Raw genomic sequence first — 20144 nt, 5'->3', positions numbered from 1 at the left:
TTGTTGATCTGAGCATTATTACAAAAGGTAAACTGAAATAAATTACCTCAGTTACTACTCAATGATTTTTTTCTGCATGGTAAATAAAACTTATTAGTTCTAGGTCATTAAATTCAATATTAGACTTTAAAAGAGCCGGGAGATTCTATGATGTTATTAGTAAAACATGCACCAAAACAGCTGTGCTTCAGTATTAAAGATAAAAGAATTACTCTATGATATTTAGAAATTAGTTATTAGCACATTTTTCAGAAGGGCTTTTGAGATAAAGGCCTAGCTGCCATTCTCAGACACGAGCTAGGCACACAGTGGTCCTGGCTCTCACTGAGTGGCAGGGTTCCAAATAACTGAGCCATTTCTGAAAATGCCATTCAGAGCCTTTTATTAATTTGCCTGCTACTCCTCTTCAGACAAGAATAAATACTATTTTGCCAATGTTGCAGGTGAAACAAGTGGGCAGAGACCTCAGAGAGCAGAGCTTAATTTTCAGACTTTTTTAAAATCAACTTCCTATGACCCCGGACACATCCTTTGGCCTCAGTAACCTCACTGCTTGAATATATTGTGATCTTCATTTCAACCTTTATTCTCTCATTTGGCTACAACCTCTCTGCAAGGACAGTCTCGCTGTGTCTGGCCAGTGTCTAGCACAAAGAAGATGCACTCCTAGTTGGAGCCTCCAGTTACTAACATACAGCCAAAAATCCTGGCAACAGCCACCACTACACGCACTCTGTCTTGCAACACGCCAACAGCAAGGCTGGAAAAACATCCTCCGAGAAGTAAGCAATGACAGCACGTTGCATCCAATCAATTGCAATAACCACAGGCAGTATATTACAGGCTGCTATTATGTTTTTCTAACTACAACAGCAGCCAAGTACTTTCTGTGAGGGAAAAATGTATTTTGCCATTAAGTGCAAAGACAGAAGATTATAAGTTTCCACAAATGGTGTATATGATTCAATCTCTACAGCTTGCTTTGACGTTAGGCACGATGCTGCCTCCCCGTGAAAAAGCAGTAGAGCTCCTGAGATGCTGGGGGTCAGGTTCACAGCTGAGACAAATCACTGCAGCTCCATAGGGCCACAAAGACAGCACTCATAACCCAACCAGCTTCTCAGGCCAGGTCCAGCTAATGACTACGAATTGTTGTTTTCAGCACAAATCTGTCAGCTGAGTTGTTCTTCAGCTCAAAATGCAGGTACCCTTCTTTATCTCATTTTTTATCCACCATTAAGAGAACATTGCACCATCTCAGTGAGCTTTTCAGAAACCTACCCTAAAACCCTGTGTGAGAGGAATTACAGGAAAAGCCCAGTAATTGTGAAGCCTAATTACAAAGTAATGTGGAGCCTGAGAGCAGAACTGCTAAGCAGTTAGGGACTAAACTAACGAGTGGGCCATCTGTCATCTGTGAGAGGGCTAACGAAAGGCCGGCACAGGACACTCCTGACCGGGTATGGAGGAGGATATGCAAACGAGGAAAAGTCCAAATACAACATTTAAGATACACAGTATGAAACGAGTTGCTAATTGGAGCTCGTATGCATGCTTAGCATATGGACAACATAATTACAGTAGTACAGTAAAGGGAAGTTCACAACAGAGGATGGTAATAGAACGGCACGGGGTGCGATGCACGGAGCGATGAGTGGAGGAGAGCAGGAGGAGGCATGGGATGGATGGGGCTGGAACAGAGATGCAGTTTGGATTCTTTGCTCTTGGATTGCTGGGCAGGGGGACGCCATCTATCACCAGCACAGTCCCAAATTTCCTGTACTACATTGCTATATACCTACTATACCGTATATACTATACTATATATGGTCGCTTATATACTTATTTATATACTACATACTAAGCTGTCCTGAAGTGAAAACTTCACAATAAATTCAGTGCTTGCTTGTGCTACAGGGCAAATGTAAGCAATAGCAGTCCTTGGAAGTGGAACTAGAAACAGACTCCAGAGCAGTCAGTTCTGGTCTATGAACACGTTGCTCTCCTCTGGAGTGCTCTTAACTGAGTCAACATCAATAACTGGGGCAGTAGAAGACACTGAAAGCAGCAGATAATTAAATGAAATAGACTTTCCTCTCCCTAGACCACTGGATAAAAATGCAAACTGGAATTTGAAATTATAGGTGGCATCACAGAAATTCTAAAAAGTTCAAAGTTCCATCTTTGCCATATTTAATTCCAATAAAAAGATGCAAACGTATCCACAAACCAGCCACAAGTTGCGACTGAAAGCTTAGGGGAAACCTGTAATCTTTGCTCTGGAAGTGGAGTTCTGTCAGCTTTGAGATTGGTTCTCTTTTTTTTTTTTCTTTTGCCCTGGCTCCTTTGAAATCAACGAAATGACAGAGATATTGATCATAAATATATTATTTTTCCACTTTCCCACTGCAAATCAAGAAAATGATTAAGCATCAGCTCATCCCATCAATTTCAGTGAGCTTTCAGCATATTTTTGAGTGCTGTCCTGAATAGAAAAGCTTTTCTTTTTTAATTTTTACTGTATTACTTGCTCCATTCAAGTTAAAGGAAAGACCTTGCTCCTTCAGAGAGTTTGAATCAGCTGCTCCCTTACAGGAAAGAACACAGATATTTTACTGACTGAACTAATTTGGAAGCAAATCTATAAGATGATTGAAAGACTCTTAAACATACCATGTGTCACATCTTAGGCAAGGCTACCAAACTCCCATCTTCTGCAATAATGAAGAGGGAAAGGACGGAAATAGAGCTTTGATGAGACAAGAGGACTGAATTATGCAGGTCTCTGAATGACCATGATATTTTGCTATATAATTAACAGGAGAAGAAGGGGAGGAAGGATAGACAACAGCTACCTATATTTTAAAAATCACGCAGATTCCCCAGAAGACAATAACTCCTTATGTGAGCTCACATGTAATTTTTAAAAATGCAATTTTTCTGCTAAAGCACTCCAGCATTCCAGTTATACTAAAAGGTTTATTAGTTTGGCTTTGGCATTTCCAGATTCTTTCTTTTGTATTTTAAAAACTGAGAGTAAGAGACCAATAAGAATGTTTGCTTGGGAATCAAGCTACTGGTCTTTCATTTTGCTTATCAGGGACCTTAATCAAGATTTCACCAGTTAGCCTGAGAAAGATGTGAAAAGCAACTGTAATGGAGAAAAGTAATTAATGTAAAATGGCTTTGGGTCCTTGGATGAATGACATCACAGATTAGAGTCTTGCCCTTAAATGTGAAGCCACCCTTGGGTAAATCTACAGAATATCTATTGGCTTCATAAAATTTCTCTAGATATATTAAAATCAGTGTCAGTGGTATTAGTAGCACAGCAACAGAACAAGTCCTTCTAAAATATTTCTACTGGTTTTCACAATACTGCTTTGTTCTTTACAGAAACAGCATTTTAGTAATTTCAAATCAGGAAAGACTGATGTTAAACTGTGCTGGCGTCGGTGAGAGTACACAGGAGTAGGGAGATGGAGTTTAAAACATGTCAAGATTGGAGCTTTAATAAAAGTGTATATGGCATCAGTATGTGATTGTAATTGGAAAAGCATGAGAAAAACTGTTTTTTCACAGAAGTCTGCATTTTGGTGGAAAATATACCTTACTTCCATGCCTACACATCAGAAGGTGGATATTATACCTAGCTGTATGGCAATACTTGATTCTCTGTTCCTGCAAAAGTTTATTCAATTCATTATCACTCCCTGGTACTCTAGCAAATAAAGAAAATAGCAGCAAAGTTCTCAATAAACCACTTCTTTCTTCATTAGGGCCATTAGAGATATCAATGCTAAAAAAAGGTACTAGACAAATAATTCTGAACTGCAATGCAGCTAACAATTCCATCATCATTATTCCTAGAGAGTGGTTCTGGGGAGAACCACTGCCCCGGAGCATGCAATGTGAAAAAAAAGAGCCCCTGTGTGTCAGCAGTTGTGTTTGTGAAGGTGCACATCATCTGCAATTGCTTTCCCCTGCAGTTGAATTGGTGGGAGAAGCCTGAGACAGCTGTGCTGAGGGCTTCTGGGGAATGTGTAAATTCAGCACTACCCTTTAACACTCCATCTTTTCATTACAGGCATTAAAATTGTTCCCAATGAACATAACAGACAAGGAAAGTCAAGCACGGGGAAGGATTCGATCCAGTTCCCCATTAAATTCAAAAGAAAAACTAATAACTGCAGTGATAATAGGAGTTGTACAGAACCTACATGAGCAGCATACCACAAATCATTTTATTCTCGCCAAAGCTTGTTCAGACTGCAGCAATTTCCAGCGAGAGCTGGAATCTACATCCCCCAAAACAGCTCTACTCCAGCAAATGCTATGTGCATTAATTCAAGTATTATTTGGTTTTCCCCTGACTAGAAAACATAAGGCAGCAGAGGATAAAAAGAGCACATGGCTTGTGTGCAAGCACCAGCCCAGCTGCTGCTGGACCACTGTTTCCCTGTTGCTTAGCAATGCTTCACCTCTCTGCTGGAAAAAAATGTTTCGATAGGGGAATATAAACCTGAAGTTTTGTTTATGGTAAAATTATGACTGTGATAGTGCCCCAGCCACTCCTTCCAACCCCATGCTACATCACTTACTGAATGCTGGAAGCTCTTTGGGACAATGGCTGTAGTTTTCAATGTCTGGCCCACTGGAGAGACTTAAATAAAAAATTACAATAACAGAGCAGTGGCGTTTACATATTTATCAGGAGGAAAGCTGGAATAGGAATTTGAGGATTGAATTTTTTTAATATGTTTCTGGGCAACCAGCTCTAGCTGGTTCGCCAAGGGTATGACAAGATGATCTCCTGAGGTCCCTTCCAACCTCAACCATTCCTTGATTCTGTAAAATCAGGAGCAAAATAAAGAACAGGAGGAACAATGAACAAAATATAAAAGAGATGCCCAGGGGGCAAGGAACTGAAATAAAGACACTGCAACACGTTTGTTCCTCACTCACCAGTTATCCATTTAGCCTCTGGGTCATGAATTTTGAAATCATCACTGAAGAGATCTTCCACTGTTATCTTCTTCTTCTGAGACAAACTGTTATCTTCAACTGAAAAACATTCGAAAACAAAACTGCCATTACTTCAACTTTGAAATGTATCTGAAAGTGCAGCAACTCTGAATAGTGCCACATCGTATCTCATTCGGAAACAGTCCGCATTAAGCTTTATATCATACATCAGCCACATCCCATTGTCAGTGTTGTAAAAGGACCATTTAGTGGTTTACAAACAGGAACCCGCTGGTTATTTATGCCTGTGCTCAGCAACTACAAAAAGACCAAGATATGATCCAAAACACACATTTTTGGACATAACTTGTTCAAAAAAAGATTTTAAAGGTCATGAAAACACACCTATAGATGTCATAGTGCTATATAATGGCAACTATTCTGAAGAATATTGAAGCTACTTAACACTAGTTAAAATCAGTTAAATTAAAAAAAAAAAGTGACCAAATTTTTATAGTTTATATTTTTATTTCCTTAAAAACTGTCATGCAGAACCACAGTTGGAAAGTGCTATAAGGGCTCATACAGACTACTTCAGGAATTCACAAAAGCTTTTCCATGGAAATCAGACACTTGGCTACAGAAATATTTTTGAAAAATCTATGAGATGTAACTCTAAATCCTTAGGTGTTGCATTGCTGGCCCATAATAATTTTCATTTTTAGTGAAATTATATACAGTTTCATTTGCAAACATGGAAATCTGGACAGCTTTTACATTGAAGAACCAGACTGCCAGTTTAAGATACTGTAAAATCAACTTGCAATAAACAGTGTCCTTCATTTATTTTGTTCTTACTAACACTCCACTTTCCCCGTAAAGAAATACTCGCTGTACATCTTTCTCCACTGCCTTTCATACAGTCCTCTCACATTTCTCATGATTCAGTCAGAGTTTGACAACAGATTTCTGATGCAAAGCAGAATCTGAAGAAGACACTGAACTGACTTCTGTTTGCGTACATACGATGGTTAAAAGGAAATCTGTCTCCTCGAGGATGCCACCAGGACTGAACATATGAGTCAAACCAAATAAAACTAAAGCACGAATTTGACCACTTGAATTTTGCTGCATCTACTATCTTCTCCTGTGCCAAAATTTGTACCTTCTCATTTCTACCACCACCTCTCTACTACATAACAATTCTCCTAAACACAACACAGAGGCTCCTGGGCCTGCAACTGACGTGTTTATGTTGAATCAATGGAATATTGGGCCTTGCAGATGAAAATACATCAGAGAACCCTATATCGGCTGGTTGAAGAACCAGACTGCCAGTTTAAGATACTGTAAAATCAACTTGCAATAAACAGTGTCCTTCATTTATTTTGTTCTTACTAACACTCCACTTTCCCCGTAAAGAAATACTCGCTGTACATCTTTCTCCACTGCCTTTCATACAGTCCTCTCACATTTCTCATGATTCAGTCAGAGTTTGACAACAGATTTCTGATGCAAAGCAGAATCTGAAGAAGACACTGAACTGACTTCTGTTTGCGTACATACGATGGTTAAAAGGAAATCTGTCTCCTCGAGGATGCCACCAGGACTGAACATATGAGTCAAACCAAATAAAACTAAAGCACGAATTTGACCACTTGAATTTTGCTGCATCTACTATCTTCTCCTGTGCCAAAATTTGTACCTTCTCATTTCTACCCCCACCTCTCTACTACATAACAATTCTCCTAAACACAACACAGAGGCTCCTGGGCCTGCAACTGACGTGTTTATGTTGAATCAATGGAATATTGGGCCTTGCAGATGAAGACACATCAGAGAACCCTATATAGGCTGCTTAGTTAATATGAAAATGGATTTCTTTTTCTCAAACGTGAATTTTTTAGAGAAAAACTGAAACCACCAATTTTGATTAACATATTCTTTCTTTTCTTTTTTTCTCCTAACAGTAATTTTTTTGTTATTACAGGGAATCATATGAAAAAATTTTTTCCAACATTCAATTCTTTGCTAAAAAAATATTTTCATGGAAGCCTTACAGTCACTTTAGACACATTTGCTCTTTAAAGGAACATGTGAGGCCACATTCTGAGTTTTTCCACAGCAGGTGTGTGTGCTTCAGCATCTCTCCTCACCACAGCATCCTCATGCCTGAGGTCTATTGGTATCATGCAGCCTTAGCTATCTTTGACATTATTAGTACTAAACTAACTGAACTCTCTGGTGATTAGAAACAGGGGAAACAGACTTTCTGAAGCCATTTATTTCAGGGAAAAAAGTCTTCTTTGTTCTAAATTGAAGCTCCTGAGCTACCTGGGACCACTGAAAATTACCTATGAACAATGTTTTGTTCCACTAAAAGGTGTTTCAATCTGAACTATCATTTTTACTAAATTAAATTATATTCTTCAATTTTCATACTTTTTAAAAGTCTGATTGAGGTTTCAATCACGCTGCTCAATGTGGCTTCCAAATACCGAGACACATTAATACAAGTCCTCAGCTAAATTATTCCATGTGACAGCATTACATCAAGTTCTCCTGCATAATTTTATTTATTGAAATGGATGATACAGGTCAGAGGAACTCCAGTAAACTGTTCCAATCAGTTCCCACCATGGTGCACAGTCGCAGCTCTGAATACCTGGGGAGATCGTGGGGTGCAGAGCAGGAGGTCGGAGCACCACATACAGCCCTGGCCTTACGGCTGTTTCAGGGTCTGTTTCCCAACTCCCACCCCGAGGAATATGCCCCACCATGAGGGCACAAGGACAGACACAAGCAAACCTCTGTGCTGGAGATTTGGGAAGGGGCAGGGCAGAAAGCCCTTCTCATTCCCTCTTCCTGTGCAGGATGGAGACAGGCAGTCTGGGGGACACACCACCTCTATACCTTCACAGCACTTCAAACTCCTCATACAGGACAGGAGAAAGAGGAAGAGGTAGCAACTGAAGCATACACACCCAGGAGCCTCCCTACAGCATGTTGTTGAGGTTCCCTTACTGTCTCCTGCAATAGGTTGTAATAGCTGCAATAGGTCCTATAATGATCATGGACAACATCAATCTCAGCCCCAGAGCAAGGGAGAAAACATTTATTTAAAATAATCAATCAGTCAATGATTTTTTTTAGGAAAAAATCAGATTTACTGACCTCTCATCTAACACATAGGTAAGTCAGAGCATTCATTAAGAACACCTACTCTATTTCTCTGACCCCACTGGAGACATTTACAGAGGAAGAAATGCATTTGTGGGGTCTCAGGTAGCCCACCCTTTCCTGAGCAGCCATCGCTGAGCTTGCCTTAGAGTGTCTAAGCCAAATGGCAGACACAAGTTGTGTCCACACCCAACTGCAGAGACCTTGGGTCCTTGTTGCGTTTATGAAAGAAGAGGACCCATCGTATGCCATCACCTTTTTTGCATTCATGCCCCCCCTCACCAGCAGATCCAGCCAGCAGCTGCTGAACAGGGCCTGACAGCCCAGCAGCATGGCAACGGTACAGGTGGTACAGAAACCCACCATCCAAACAGCAAAAAAACCAAAATCCAAGCTGAGAAAATCATGTGAAAAACATGTCCATTTTATTTTTGATTCAACATTAGAGGCATGATAGGAACCCTGCATTGGTCAGACCTTTTGGGTTCATCTGTCTTCACCTCTTCCTTCAAGTGAGCACTGAACTGATAAAGCCTTGCTCTTCAGAACACAAACAGAACAAAGATCCTCCACAAATCCAGAAAACTCAAAACAGAAGGGAGAAGGGCTATGATGTGACCTCCCTGCTTGTTTTGCCTTTGCAGTACCAACTCTTTCTTTCAAGCTTCCCTCTCAACTCCAGCGATGCCCACAGGCTGCTCAATGAGTCAGAAGGTTTCAGTCCCCTTTGGATGCCCACCTTTCTTTCTGTCATCCCTGGGGCTCTGCTACAGGTCGATATCAGATGTTCTTCTCACACACCTCCTGGGCTATTGTGTACTGCAAGCACATGGGAGAGTGTGCATCCATAAACGTCCACATCTTGGCAGACCTGACTGAGCACACCAAGAGCTCCCTTCCCACCTCAATGTGCCTGCTTGATTCCTGGGCAAATCTGAGCCCCTTTTCCCCCAGGTACTCCCTGTCCCTAAAAGGCAGTGGTCAGAATAGGCAAACAGGCAGCCTCTCTCCCTTCTGTAAAATCCCACTATTTTTTAATGGCATATTTATATATAAATATACATTTATATATAACAATTGTGAACAAACAAATTACACTCCTGCACAGCTTGTCACAGCGTATTTCCTTGGGCTTCCTGAGTAGCAAAAGTCATACACAGCTTACTAGACTATGCATTTGGCTGTCTGACAGCATGCTGTGAATTAATGCTATGCAATGACTGCCTCAGTACCATCTCTGAAAACTGTTTCTATAAATTTTGTAAGAATTCTAAAACAGAGTTGGGTGTACTTTCTTTTTTTTCAGCTAAAGGTCAGATTTGAAAGGAGCAAACTTGAGGTATATCTCCAGAAAACATTAAATATCAGAAACCGATGTGCAAAAAGTCCTTGTTTGCCTCCATTTCCAAACAGATGGAACTAGAAAGCAGCCTTTTCAAAAGCAAAATGTCTAACGGAACCTGGGGAAGGTTTTTTTAATCAAGATTTCTGTGGGATTGGGTCCTCTCTTCAGCTTTGTGTGTGTGTGTGTGCGCACACATGCATAACCATAAATTTTGCATGTCTTTATATAAACACACAAACAACACTGCTAGGACAGGACCCATACAGGTGCCATATGCTGCAATAAGTGAGCAACCACTGATTAGGAAAGGCTCAGTCCCACACTTTGATCATTTTTATAAATAACTTCACGTTTTTCAAAGGTGGGTGGAATGGCAGGGCTCACACACACAGGAAATCAGAGTCTCTCAGCGTAGGCAATTGTGTGCACACTACAGTGTCATTAAATGCAAGCTTTCACCAGTTATTGCTTTTTGAGAATGTTGTTCTAGAATACCAAAGGACATACAAATCATAGACATGCTGAAATTTTATTAGGATTTTATAAAATAAGACCTACGTGTTAGCTAGCAATAAAGCACAGGTATTGCAATTACAATGTCTGCTGAATGCAAAGAGCACTGTTCCTAATTTATGAGCTAATCTTAAAGCAGGGTGAGTGACCTGCCTCTGAGAAACCCAAACCAAGAGGGATTTTAGCCTTCCTGAAGCTGGATCTTTTTTAAAGGTTTGGACTTATTTGCAAAAGATAGGCAGGTACAAGTAACAAATTCAGAGCCTCTGAGAAACCCAAACCAAGAGGGATTTCAGCCTTCCTGAAGCTGAATCTGGAGTTAAAACCTTTTTTAAAGGTTTGGGCTGATTTGCAAAAGATAGACAGGTACAAGTAAGGAATTCTGGGATAAAATTCAAAAGGATATTTGTATTAGCAGGAGAGCATCAGGCTGGACTCCAACATTATCATCAGAAAGAAAATTTCAAAAAAACTGAAGTATTCTCAAGCATCGTGCTCTGCTCATGTCAGACTGTATCACCCCGCTCAAAACATTTCCAGTGAAGAGGTCTTTTTCTCTTTTTTTTCTGATGCCACTCACACTTGGAAGCAGCTCCTCGTCCCATGAACATCCACAAAATTGTTTCACCCCCTTCCTTCCCTGTCCTCTTGTCCCTTCCCTGCCTCTTGTTCAAATATCCACCACTCATTTTTTCAGTTTGGCTATCAAAGGATAAACATTTCTTCTTCCAGTGAGCTATTTTATGGCAGGTAAATGCAGACTCTGCTGTTCCTTCTGAACAGGCTCCTCCATCTTCCCCACTTCTGCCTTGTTGGGATGTGCTATCCCCAGTCAGGATCAGCAACGTAATACTTTTTGTGTTTGTCAAGACAGTCTCAATATCTCACTTAGCACTGACTGGTTGGAAATACCTGTGAAATGAGCCTCCTGGGTACCCTCTGCCATAGTGCATCCTCGTAACAAGCTCCAGGGCCAGTGGACCAAGAGAAAACTAAACTCAGCTGCTGCCAAGCCACAGCAGCAACCTAAGTTATCTATTTTACCCTTGGCAAAGTCTCACCATGAAGCCGTCTGGATCCATAATAAAATCAAAAGCAGTACCGAGCTCAGAGTTTTTGTATTTGCATGTAGGACAGTTCTGAAATACCATCAGGGAAAAAAACCCAACCCAAACCCTGTTTAGCATCAAAACAGGTAATTAGAAATCTCAAAAAGCATGAATGGAAATTTTAGTACAGAAAACTGGTTTGCATATCCATAAGTTTTAAGCACAGAGACTCTCTCAAAAGTGCTATTTGGAGTTGTTGCTAAGTACATACTAATAACTGTATGATTTATGTGTATATACATGTGTGTGAATACATATCCCAAACTGAAAATTTCTTTCTGCATGTATATAAAAATATAAACACACAAACACACTTTTACATTTTACTTATAAGTGAAAGTGGATATATCATGTTCCCACTTCATACTCATCATAATAACCCATATTCACTTGTGTATTCCTAAATTAGAGAACATTAACTACAGGGTCTCAATGCTCAGTACACCTTTTCTGTCTGCGCTCTTACCTGGACAACAGCACTGTGGTATCTATAGTCATAAGAGTCATTAGTGATTTTATGTGTGATTTTCTGTATGGAGAAGTGGGAGTAGGGTTCAGCAGAAGTCCCCAAATGAGGTCTACAGAAGAGCCCAGATTTGAAACCAGGGCTTCTAAGTCCTTAGCAGATATTGTTCTGTCCAGCCTTATAAATAAATCCTTATTACAGGATTTATTTATTACAGGTGGTGACATACAGCTTCTAAGTCCTTAGCAGATATTGTTCTGTCTTTGCATGTAGGTAAATCCTTATTACAGGATTTATTTATTACAGGTGGTGACATACAAGGAAAGACTTGTGACTCAGACCACATTTGTGACTGTACAGGTATGTTTATGCTTCTCCCCATATATCCATCTATGTGGAATCCTGCTTTTCGATGGAAGTGGTACCCATAGTCTCATTTATGCAGCGTGAGCCACTGACAGCTTCTTGAAGCCCACAAGTATGGGTTTAGGACTCCAGGCTTCAACATACATTTTTGAAAAGTCTGGGACTGCACTTCCATAAAATAGATGGCAACATTTCCATACAAAATGGATAAGGGACAATTTGTCACTGCAAATAAGTGGTGCCTAATATGAGTACAGTCCACAGACCATGCCCCAAAACCTCTCACAGATAAACTGGACTGTCCAAAGATGTTAAATCTGAACCTTAGTGAAAGTAAATAAAAAAATTATCCTTAATTAAGTTTAACTTTAATTCATTTAATTACTTCATTACTCTGGCACGACCATGTGCTACTTACATTTACATTGAAAACTTCAGGACAGCATGAAATAAACTGAACAAGGCATGATGATAAATAAGCAAAAGGATAAGGTAGTGATTGTTTCACTCATGTTCATATTAACTGTGTGCAATCCTCTATTTCCTGATTTATCACTGTCTCCAGTCTACCATACAGCAGGGATAAGAACTGTGTCAGGGAAAATGCCCCAAGTCTGCTGAACTGTGTGTCACTTCACACACTATGAGCTAGATGTTTCTGCTCTACAACTTCCATCTCATTTTTCCACTTCACCATCCTGTGCTTTTCCATTTCCTATGGTTTCATCTCTCGCTTGCCTCCATTCCCCTCCTCAGCTCTGTGCACTCTGTCCTGCTGTCCCCTAGAAACACTCATATGTACTCATCCAAGAAGGAGCTCCTTTTCTTCTCCTCTACATCCCTCTGCAGGGGACCTTCTGCTGCCTTCTGTGTTTTGCGGCTCCCATCCCTTTCTGAGACTGAATTCTCTTTTCTGTGTCTCATCTCTCATTCATTTGTTTTTTTATATTCAGATCACAAGCTTTCAAGAGCCAGAGAAGCATATTATTTCTACACTGTAAGTAGTCATGGAAATTTACAGGACTGAATAAATATGTAATAATCAATAATCATAATGATACCACATTAAAATTCAAGCCTACAACCTCAGCAGCTACTGTAAGAGAAGTAATTTACAGAGGTTATGTGCACAGAACTATGTGCTGAAACTTGGTAAGGGGATTAACTTAGAGAACTTAGAGAGTTACTAATTGTTTGCTGTGGTAAAATGCTGTCTGGCACATAGTTATCTGGAATTCCTTAGGAAAGCTGGAACACTGTGGTCTGATTTAAAACCCAATATTGCTGAACAGGATGGGATTTAGGTGCCTAAGCATAAGCATCTAATGCCATTTTAGATGCTCTGGGATATGCTATCCAACTGGTGTCTGCTGCTCCATGTGGGCATTAACTTCAGCAACTCCTGTGTCCTAACAGACTGCCCTATACAGATGTGTCTCAGACCCTGGCACATCTAAAAAGACATTCCCCATCTATGTTTAGGCAACCAGCTTTCACCCTTGTACCTTCAGCGCAGCAGCCCTGATCTTTGAATTGAAATGTAAAACTCTAAAACAATCTACCTAGGAGCGGCCTTGAACTCAGCTCACATCAAGTTAAAGAACAGGAAGGATGATTCTTTTGATGTTGACTTTGCAGTCAGTTTGCAATCCCTTTAGCTTTGGAAGAGTAAAATTACAGAAGAAAAACAGAATGGAAGTGAGTTAAAAGTTATAAATACCTGGTGTCAGGAGTATAACAGAGGTGACAATCAGGGAGCAGATAACGAGAATAACAAGTAAGGCAATTGCAATTCCTTTCCAGTTTCTTTGTGGAGGATTACTCCCCACCAGCTCCTAGAAACATCAAAGGAAAGGAAACATTTAGAAAAGGCACTTAGACAAGGAAACAAACAGCAGAATCCAAACAGCAACCTATTTCCACACCATGCACGCTGTGACCATGGTGGGTGAAGCCCATAAGCCAAATACAATTCATGCCATTATAATACGTTTTAGCATTAATTGAATCCATCCTAAGTCATATTATACAACAGATAAATGCAATAAATCCATAGGATCCTCAGTAGTGAAAGCCAAATACAATTCATGCCATTATAATACATTTTAGCATTAATTGAATCCATCATAAGTCATATTATACAATGGATAAATGCAATACATCCATAGGATCCTCAGCAGTGAAACCCACACTCCCTATGGCCTCCTCACATCTGGGCACGAGCAGCACACTGCACCACTCATCCAAATGAGGTTTGGTCCCTACCAAACCTCATTAAGTCTGAAAATAAAGACCTTTACCGTAACTTTCAAGAGACTTTTATAATAAGATGCTAAAGAGGAATACAGGAAGACAAATAAGTCCCAAGGGAATGTAGAGAGATTAAAGTCAATAAGGCTATCCCCACGGTGAACCTTTATGCCTTCCCAGAGCACATCACATCTCCTCAGGCCACCTGGCATACATTCTTAGGTTGGTAGGTCTAAGGAAATGAAGATAGGCTTCACGTCTAGCATATACTTTACATTTAATCACGTCTGTAAAACTTTAGATTAAAAGCTCCAGCATTATTCACTGATTAGCTTTGACTTCACTGGGTTATACCATATGTTCTGTCTGTGATGTATATAGCACCCCTGCTCTCGAGACTGAGGTTTGTCTGAAGTGCTGTGTTCGCATTCACAAGTTCTTAAATATTTATTGCACTTTATCCCTTTCATGCTTTTTGCTGGATTCCTCTTAGCGCTGTGCATTAAACGTGATTTCATGCATGCACTGAAGCATCCCCAGAAACTGTATGAAATATCAGTGCACTCCGCTTTCCTGGAAGGCTGAGTTGACTCAAGGGATCTGGCCTCACAGCCAGAACAACTCTGGATGCTCCTCTGCCTTGTCGACTTCACCAATTTAGAATTTTTGCCTCATTTCTTTTATTATGATGAATGGTGAGTCTAAGACAAACCTGCTGGTACTTCTTGAAGAGATTCTTTTTTCTTTTTTAATTTTTGCAGGAAAATAAAGTGCTCTATAATAGACTAAGTTCTGTAATTCAGAGAGTTTGTTTCACCTACTGCACGGTTTTCTTATGCACAGCAACATGATCTGCATAGGGACGTTGGGAAAACCTCAGAGTTCTGATTTCAGAAAATGCTGGGAAAATATTTTTCAACTTTTTCCATATCAAGATTCCATTTCACATAAAAAGGTAATGTTGAGACTCTCTTTCTATTTATTTGGGGATTACACAGGCTCTACACCTGCAATGGAAAGTCATCTTTGAGACATTAAACATCTAAGGTAGCATCTGTATTTCATTATTTATTCTAATTCTGGAAAAGACCTGATGGTTCTCTTCCTTCTGGTAAAGAGGGGTAGAGATTAGCACCTCCTCCTCTCCTTGCCTTCCCCTCACTTGCACTTGGCTTTCAATTTGAAATGAAAAATAATTAGAAGGAACAAATGTATAGTTTATTATTCTTACTGGAGAAAAATCTGAAAAGTAGGTCAGGAGCCTTGAGAAATACAATTTTGCTTCTGAAAAGTAGGTCAGGAGCCTTGAGAAATGCAATTTTGCTAACAAACAAACAGAAAGAATATAAATACTTGCATTTTTATAGCATCTTCACCCTAAGCACGAATGCAAATGTTAATTAATTTAGTCTTCTAACACCTTTTTTAGGAAACTGTTACTCTCTCCATTTTTCAGGGGATGCAAATAGGCTCAAAGGAGAGTCTGTGACTTTCCCAGGGTCACATACAAATCAAAAAACAAAGCCAGGAAAAGAATCCAGGTCTTGTTAGTAAGTGGCAGAAATATTCTCCCGTTCACAGCAGGACACAGTGGGACATAGAGGGATGACAGCAGAACCGAGGAAAAGCGGCTGAGAAACCACAGTGCTTCTACCCATCCAAGCCTTAAAAGTGTCTGAAGGACAGAGGTAAGACACAGGCAAACTAGAGGACTGATGGCAACAGTCACATTCCTGAAAATAATCTAACAACCCTCTTCCTCCCAAACGGTCAGAAGATTTAAAATTGAAAAAAATAGTTCACAGACTTGAATTAGATCTACAAACCCAGATGTAGTTTAAAAGCTTAACAGAACCTTGTATTAAGGGAGGTTTCCCCATCCATGGGTCCCAGTGTGATAGAAATCCACACACGTGCTTAAGCTTTCAGGATATCAATACTTCACTGAATTCATTATCACATCATAATCCTATTAATTCTTCACTCATCCAATCAATATTTGAGCAAAATCACAGCAAAAAAAAAAGACTGGGAATTTCTAGTGTATCAAGAGGAGGAAAATTATTCATAAACAAAACTCTGGGGTTTAATACACTGCAAGGAAGCAGAAACGAATGTTTCCACTTTATTTTCAAAATTCCATCAGGATATTTCCCCTGATAAAAAGCAAGAAAAGGTAAATGAAATTTCAAAGAAATGTAAACAGCTTTATTCAGCATAGGCTCGGAAAGCAGCTTTTTTGTTCTCGGTCATTTGAAGTCTCTTTCGATGGAATCACTTACAGTAAAACTGTTGCATGGACATTGTATCATATCGATGACAGCAGCGCTGTCTTAGATCTTTCCCATCTGTATTTCTGTCAATCCCAGAGACTGTGACCAGCTTTTACTTCCAGGAGATTAGAGCCTCACCACCAGTCTGTGATAGCCCATGCAATCCCTTGGCAGCAAACTCCCAACCCTTCAACAGGAGCTCCCACAAATGGGCATCAGCTGCCTACTCACATTGCTCAGGAAAGCCCCTGGGCTTAGGACCAAAGGCGGGAAGATGTTTAATTAAATCCTAGGCAGGTACAGATTCAAGCATATAAATAATGTTCTTGAAATGGCACCTCAAAGTGTTTGTTTCCAACTCAGCTCAAAACTATAATTTGCCCATTCCTGAAAGATCGTAGCTTGATGCAAACACAGATCTAAACCAACCCGCAAGCAGATGCCCTTCGTCAACCATGGTTGTTAATCCTAAAGACACCACTTTGGTTTTAATACTTAAATCTTAGCATATCACAAATGGAAATAAACCAAGCATGCACAATTTCTGCTCCGACAAAATGATTCTACTAAAAACAGCATAAAAGGAAACATTAAAACAAAGTCACTCATCGGTAGGAGTCACCTGCTCTCTGCTCATGAAGAACGAATGCAACATGACCTCTGCAAGCAAGCTGAAGCCCTTCAGCCTGTTTTTTTTTTTCTCCTTTTTTCCTTTGCTGCTTGTTTTCCACCCCCTTCTTTCTCTTACATAAAACCTTAATTGTTTTTGGATTAGGAAAGTAAAACAGATGTTACCACAGGTTTTAACATAAGCACACTTCACTGATGCTGCATATTAAAAACTGTAAATGTTATCACTTTCATCTTCATTTATGATTGAAAAATAGCACTACCCACCTGTGAAGTTGACTTTGAAGCCATAAATCCAGACATCTACAGTATTTTAAGACTCTAAAATACAGATCTGTGATGACATATTTTCCTGCCTGTGAAAGAATCACTGTACTGACAAGTTATGGATGAAGGCTGGATGTGCTCCAATCCAAGATGCTGTCAACAAAATTATTTCTGGCATGTTTATTTGAAACCTGCCAAAAGTCTGCCAGCACTGTGGCCATGTTACAATAATATAATAGTTTCCAAAAACAAAATCTCATCAGGCACAACTAACTTTTTTTTTTTTTCCAATAGCCGTGTCTATATTGCTAAATGAAAGAAGGACAATATAGACATCACTTGCCAAGTACTGGCATTATTGAATAAAAGCTATACACCCTGGACCAAAATCTCTGAAGGGTCAATAGAGGGATGGTCATGGTGGGCCTCTTAGTCTTTTCAATACGGAGTTGCCACTTTTGCACAATAAAAACAAAACCTAGGTGTGTTATGCTGGAATATATAACATTCCCAACATGTGTACTGTATGTGGGGGCTTTTGCTGAAGCAGGTGACGCTGGCTCACCTGGACCATGGCTGGAGACAGGAGGCAGAGCTCTCAGTTATGCCAGTGCAAATCAGAAAGAAAAGAAAAAGAAAAAAAACCCCAGAAAACCCAAGAAATTAATGGTAAAATAGGTGCAAGATCTTTTATCAGCCTCAGACGTGGCAGGATGGGGTTTATAGCAAGATTTTATATGTTTTCCATAGTTGCCATTCTTCAAGCTCTGCTTCTTGATTCTTTTGATTTACTTCTAAATTTTAATTAAATAACCTGAAATACTACACACTGACAAACATAGCAAATGAAAAATCTTCTAGTGAGGTGGTCAACACACAGTTAATCGAGGGATATGTAATCTACCTTCACCTCAGGCTACCTACTTCGGAATTAAAACTTTTGCCTGATGATATAGTGAATGCAAGGTCTCTGGCAAGTCAGCTCACCGGTTTCAGAACAGGGCCCAGAATAAAAACTTTACCAATTATCTAAGGTATGGGGACACTATGTTGTCCCTGGCAAGAACTTGTATAACACTCGGTGCAAAAATAATCTTGATGTTAATTAGAACTGTATAATACAAATTGCTGCAGATTATAACTGCTAAACAGTACAACAAATGAGATAAGGAGTAGGTAACCCACAGGGTTAGATTATTAAACTTGTGTTGCAATTAATATTTCTTTTTTGCAAGGATAATGGCAGTAAACTAGATGCATTGCAGTGGTTACAGCAGGAGGTTTGCTGAGACCTCTGGTTATATTGCTGATCAATAATTGCCTTACTGTCTCATCACACTCCTTCACCTGTCTGGATCCTCTGCTGCTCTCCTGCCTTAAGTTTAGGATGGAAGCTCTTCATGGGCAGGAATCATTTTTGGTACCCTGCCTGGCACAGTGGAAAGCTCAATCACTAAGAACTTAGGCAGTGTCATAATACGGATGAACAATAATAAGCATGTAACTGCATCCTTCTTACTTCTGAATTCAAACTGAGTTACTTTTGCTTGTTTGTGGGTATTTTCTTTTTATTTTCTTTCCTTTCCTCCTCCTCCCTTTGCCTCCCTCCCCTTCTGCTGCCGCAGACCACCCTGAGCTGTGCTCCAGCTGAAGTGTGATGCTGAATAGCAATCGGTTTGCAGATATACACAGAGAGCATAAGCCTGAGGCTACAGTCAACTCAGTTATTCAGATCCTAGAGGTGACACTTGAGAGTGAGAGGAATAAAAACTTGGTATGTTTTCACAAATGAGATGCGGCGTATGTGTGGGCTTTCCTGCAAAACCCCAACAGAAAGATTCAGAGGAATAAAACTATCCCGCCTCTTGCGGTGATGAGAGACAGCTACGTTATGTTTGTCTTCATCTTCTGTTGATAATAAATGCTTTTACTAATAGGGAGCAATGACTTACTAACAGTTAACATCTTTGCTGTCTACTCCCCGGCACCGTGAGAAGAATCTCTTCCCCTGCACACAACACAACACACTGTCCTGCCCTGCGTTTCTGGGAGGCTTTTTTGTGAACGCCCTAAAGCCGCTCCTTTTGGCCCTGTAGCTCCATCTCCTCTCACCATTTTCTGCAAAGTGCACACACGCAAATGCTTTGAGGTTGGGCATTAATGGAGCGTTTGAGAGGGAGCGAGGAAAAGGCTGTATCCCTAACAGCCCTTTGTAAAAATAAACCTTGCATGTTTTATGCTTTGATAGAGCTTTCAGTCTTACATGTTTCTGCTACAAAGCCAACAGGAGAAAATGAATGCCATCTGTACCTTACACCTAACCGTTAGCTTTAACAGATGATGGGTCTTCCACAGTTTTAGAGCAGAAGGCACCAGATCCTCGGCGAGCATTGACTGACACAGATCAGTGGCTCCACTGGAGCAGAGCCAGTCTGTGTCAGCTACAAACGACACCCGGTGCTGCTTCTAAATTTAAAAAAAAAAATCTGTAAAAAGATCTAAATACAGTAATATCTGGAGTTCCTAGCTGTACTGAACTGCAGAAATGGATATTTAATAATTTCCCATCATTTTTATAAGCATGATGATGAAACAGTTTTGGAACCCCTCCAAGACCTTGCAGCACTAAAAGATTAATTTAGCATCTCTATATTTTGAACTGGCATCTCACATGACTTCTGTACCCAAGTATAGTAACCGTACTGCAACATCTTACCCCCTCGCAACATATAAGTAAGCAGCATTGCCATTTGAAGCATTACCAAACTATTTCTAGTACT

The 20144-nt window shown here is 40.0% G+C and overlaps 1 protein-coding gene across 5 annotated transcripts in view; it reads right to left on the bottom strand.

The window, feature by feature from the left end:
• Positions 1-20144, bottom strand: part of DPP6 (dipeptidyl-peptidase 6) — a 576912-nt gene that overhangs the window by 162716 nt on the left and 394052 nt on the right. For all 5 annotated transcript variants that reach the window (XM_014945135.1, XM_014945136.1, XM_014945133.1 and 2 more), the window contains exons 2-3: positions 13665-13779; positions 4966-5064 (exon numbers count right to left, since the gene is read on the bottom strand). In XM_014945135.1, the coding sequence (XP_014800621.1) occupies positions 4966-5064; positions 13665-13779 (214 nt within the window). The remainder of the gene's footprint in view (positions 1-4965; positions 5065-13664; positions 13780-20144) is intronic.

This window comes from Calidris pugnax, unplaced genomic scaffold (genome assembly GCF_001431845.1).
Source record: "Calidris pugnax isolate Ruff unplaced genomic scaffold, ASM143184v1 scaffold54, whole genome shotgun sequence".
NCBI classification, from domain to species: Eukaryota; Metazoa; Chordata; class Aves; order Charadriiformes; family Scolopacidae; genus Calidris; species Calidris pugnax.
The sequence above is the reverse complement of the archived record's forward strand: the minus strand, read 5'-3'. Positions and strand labels throughout refer to the sequence as shown.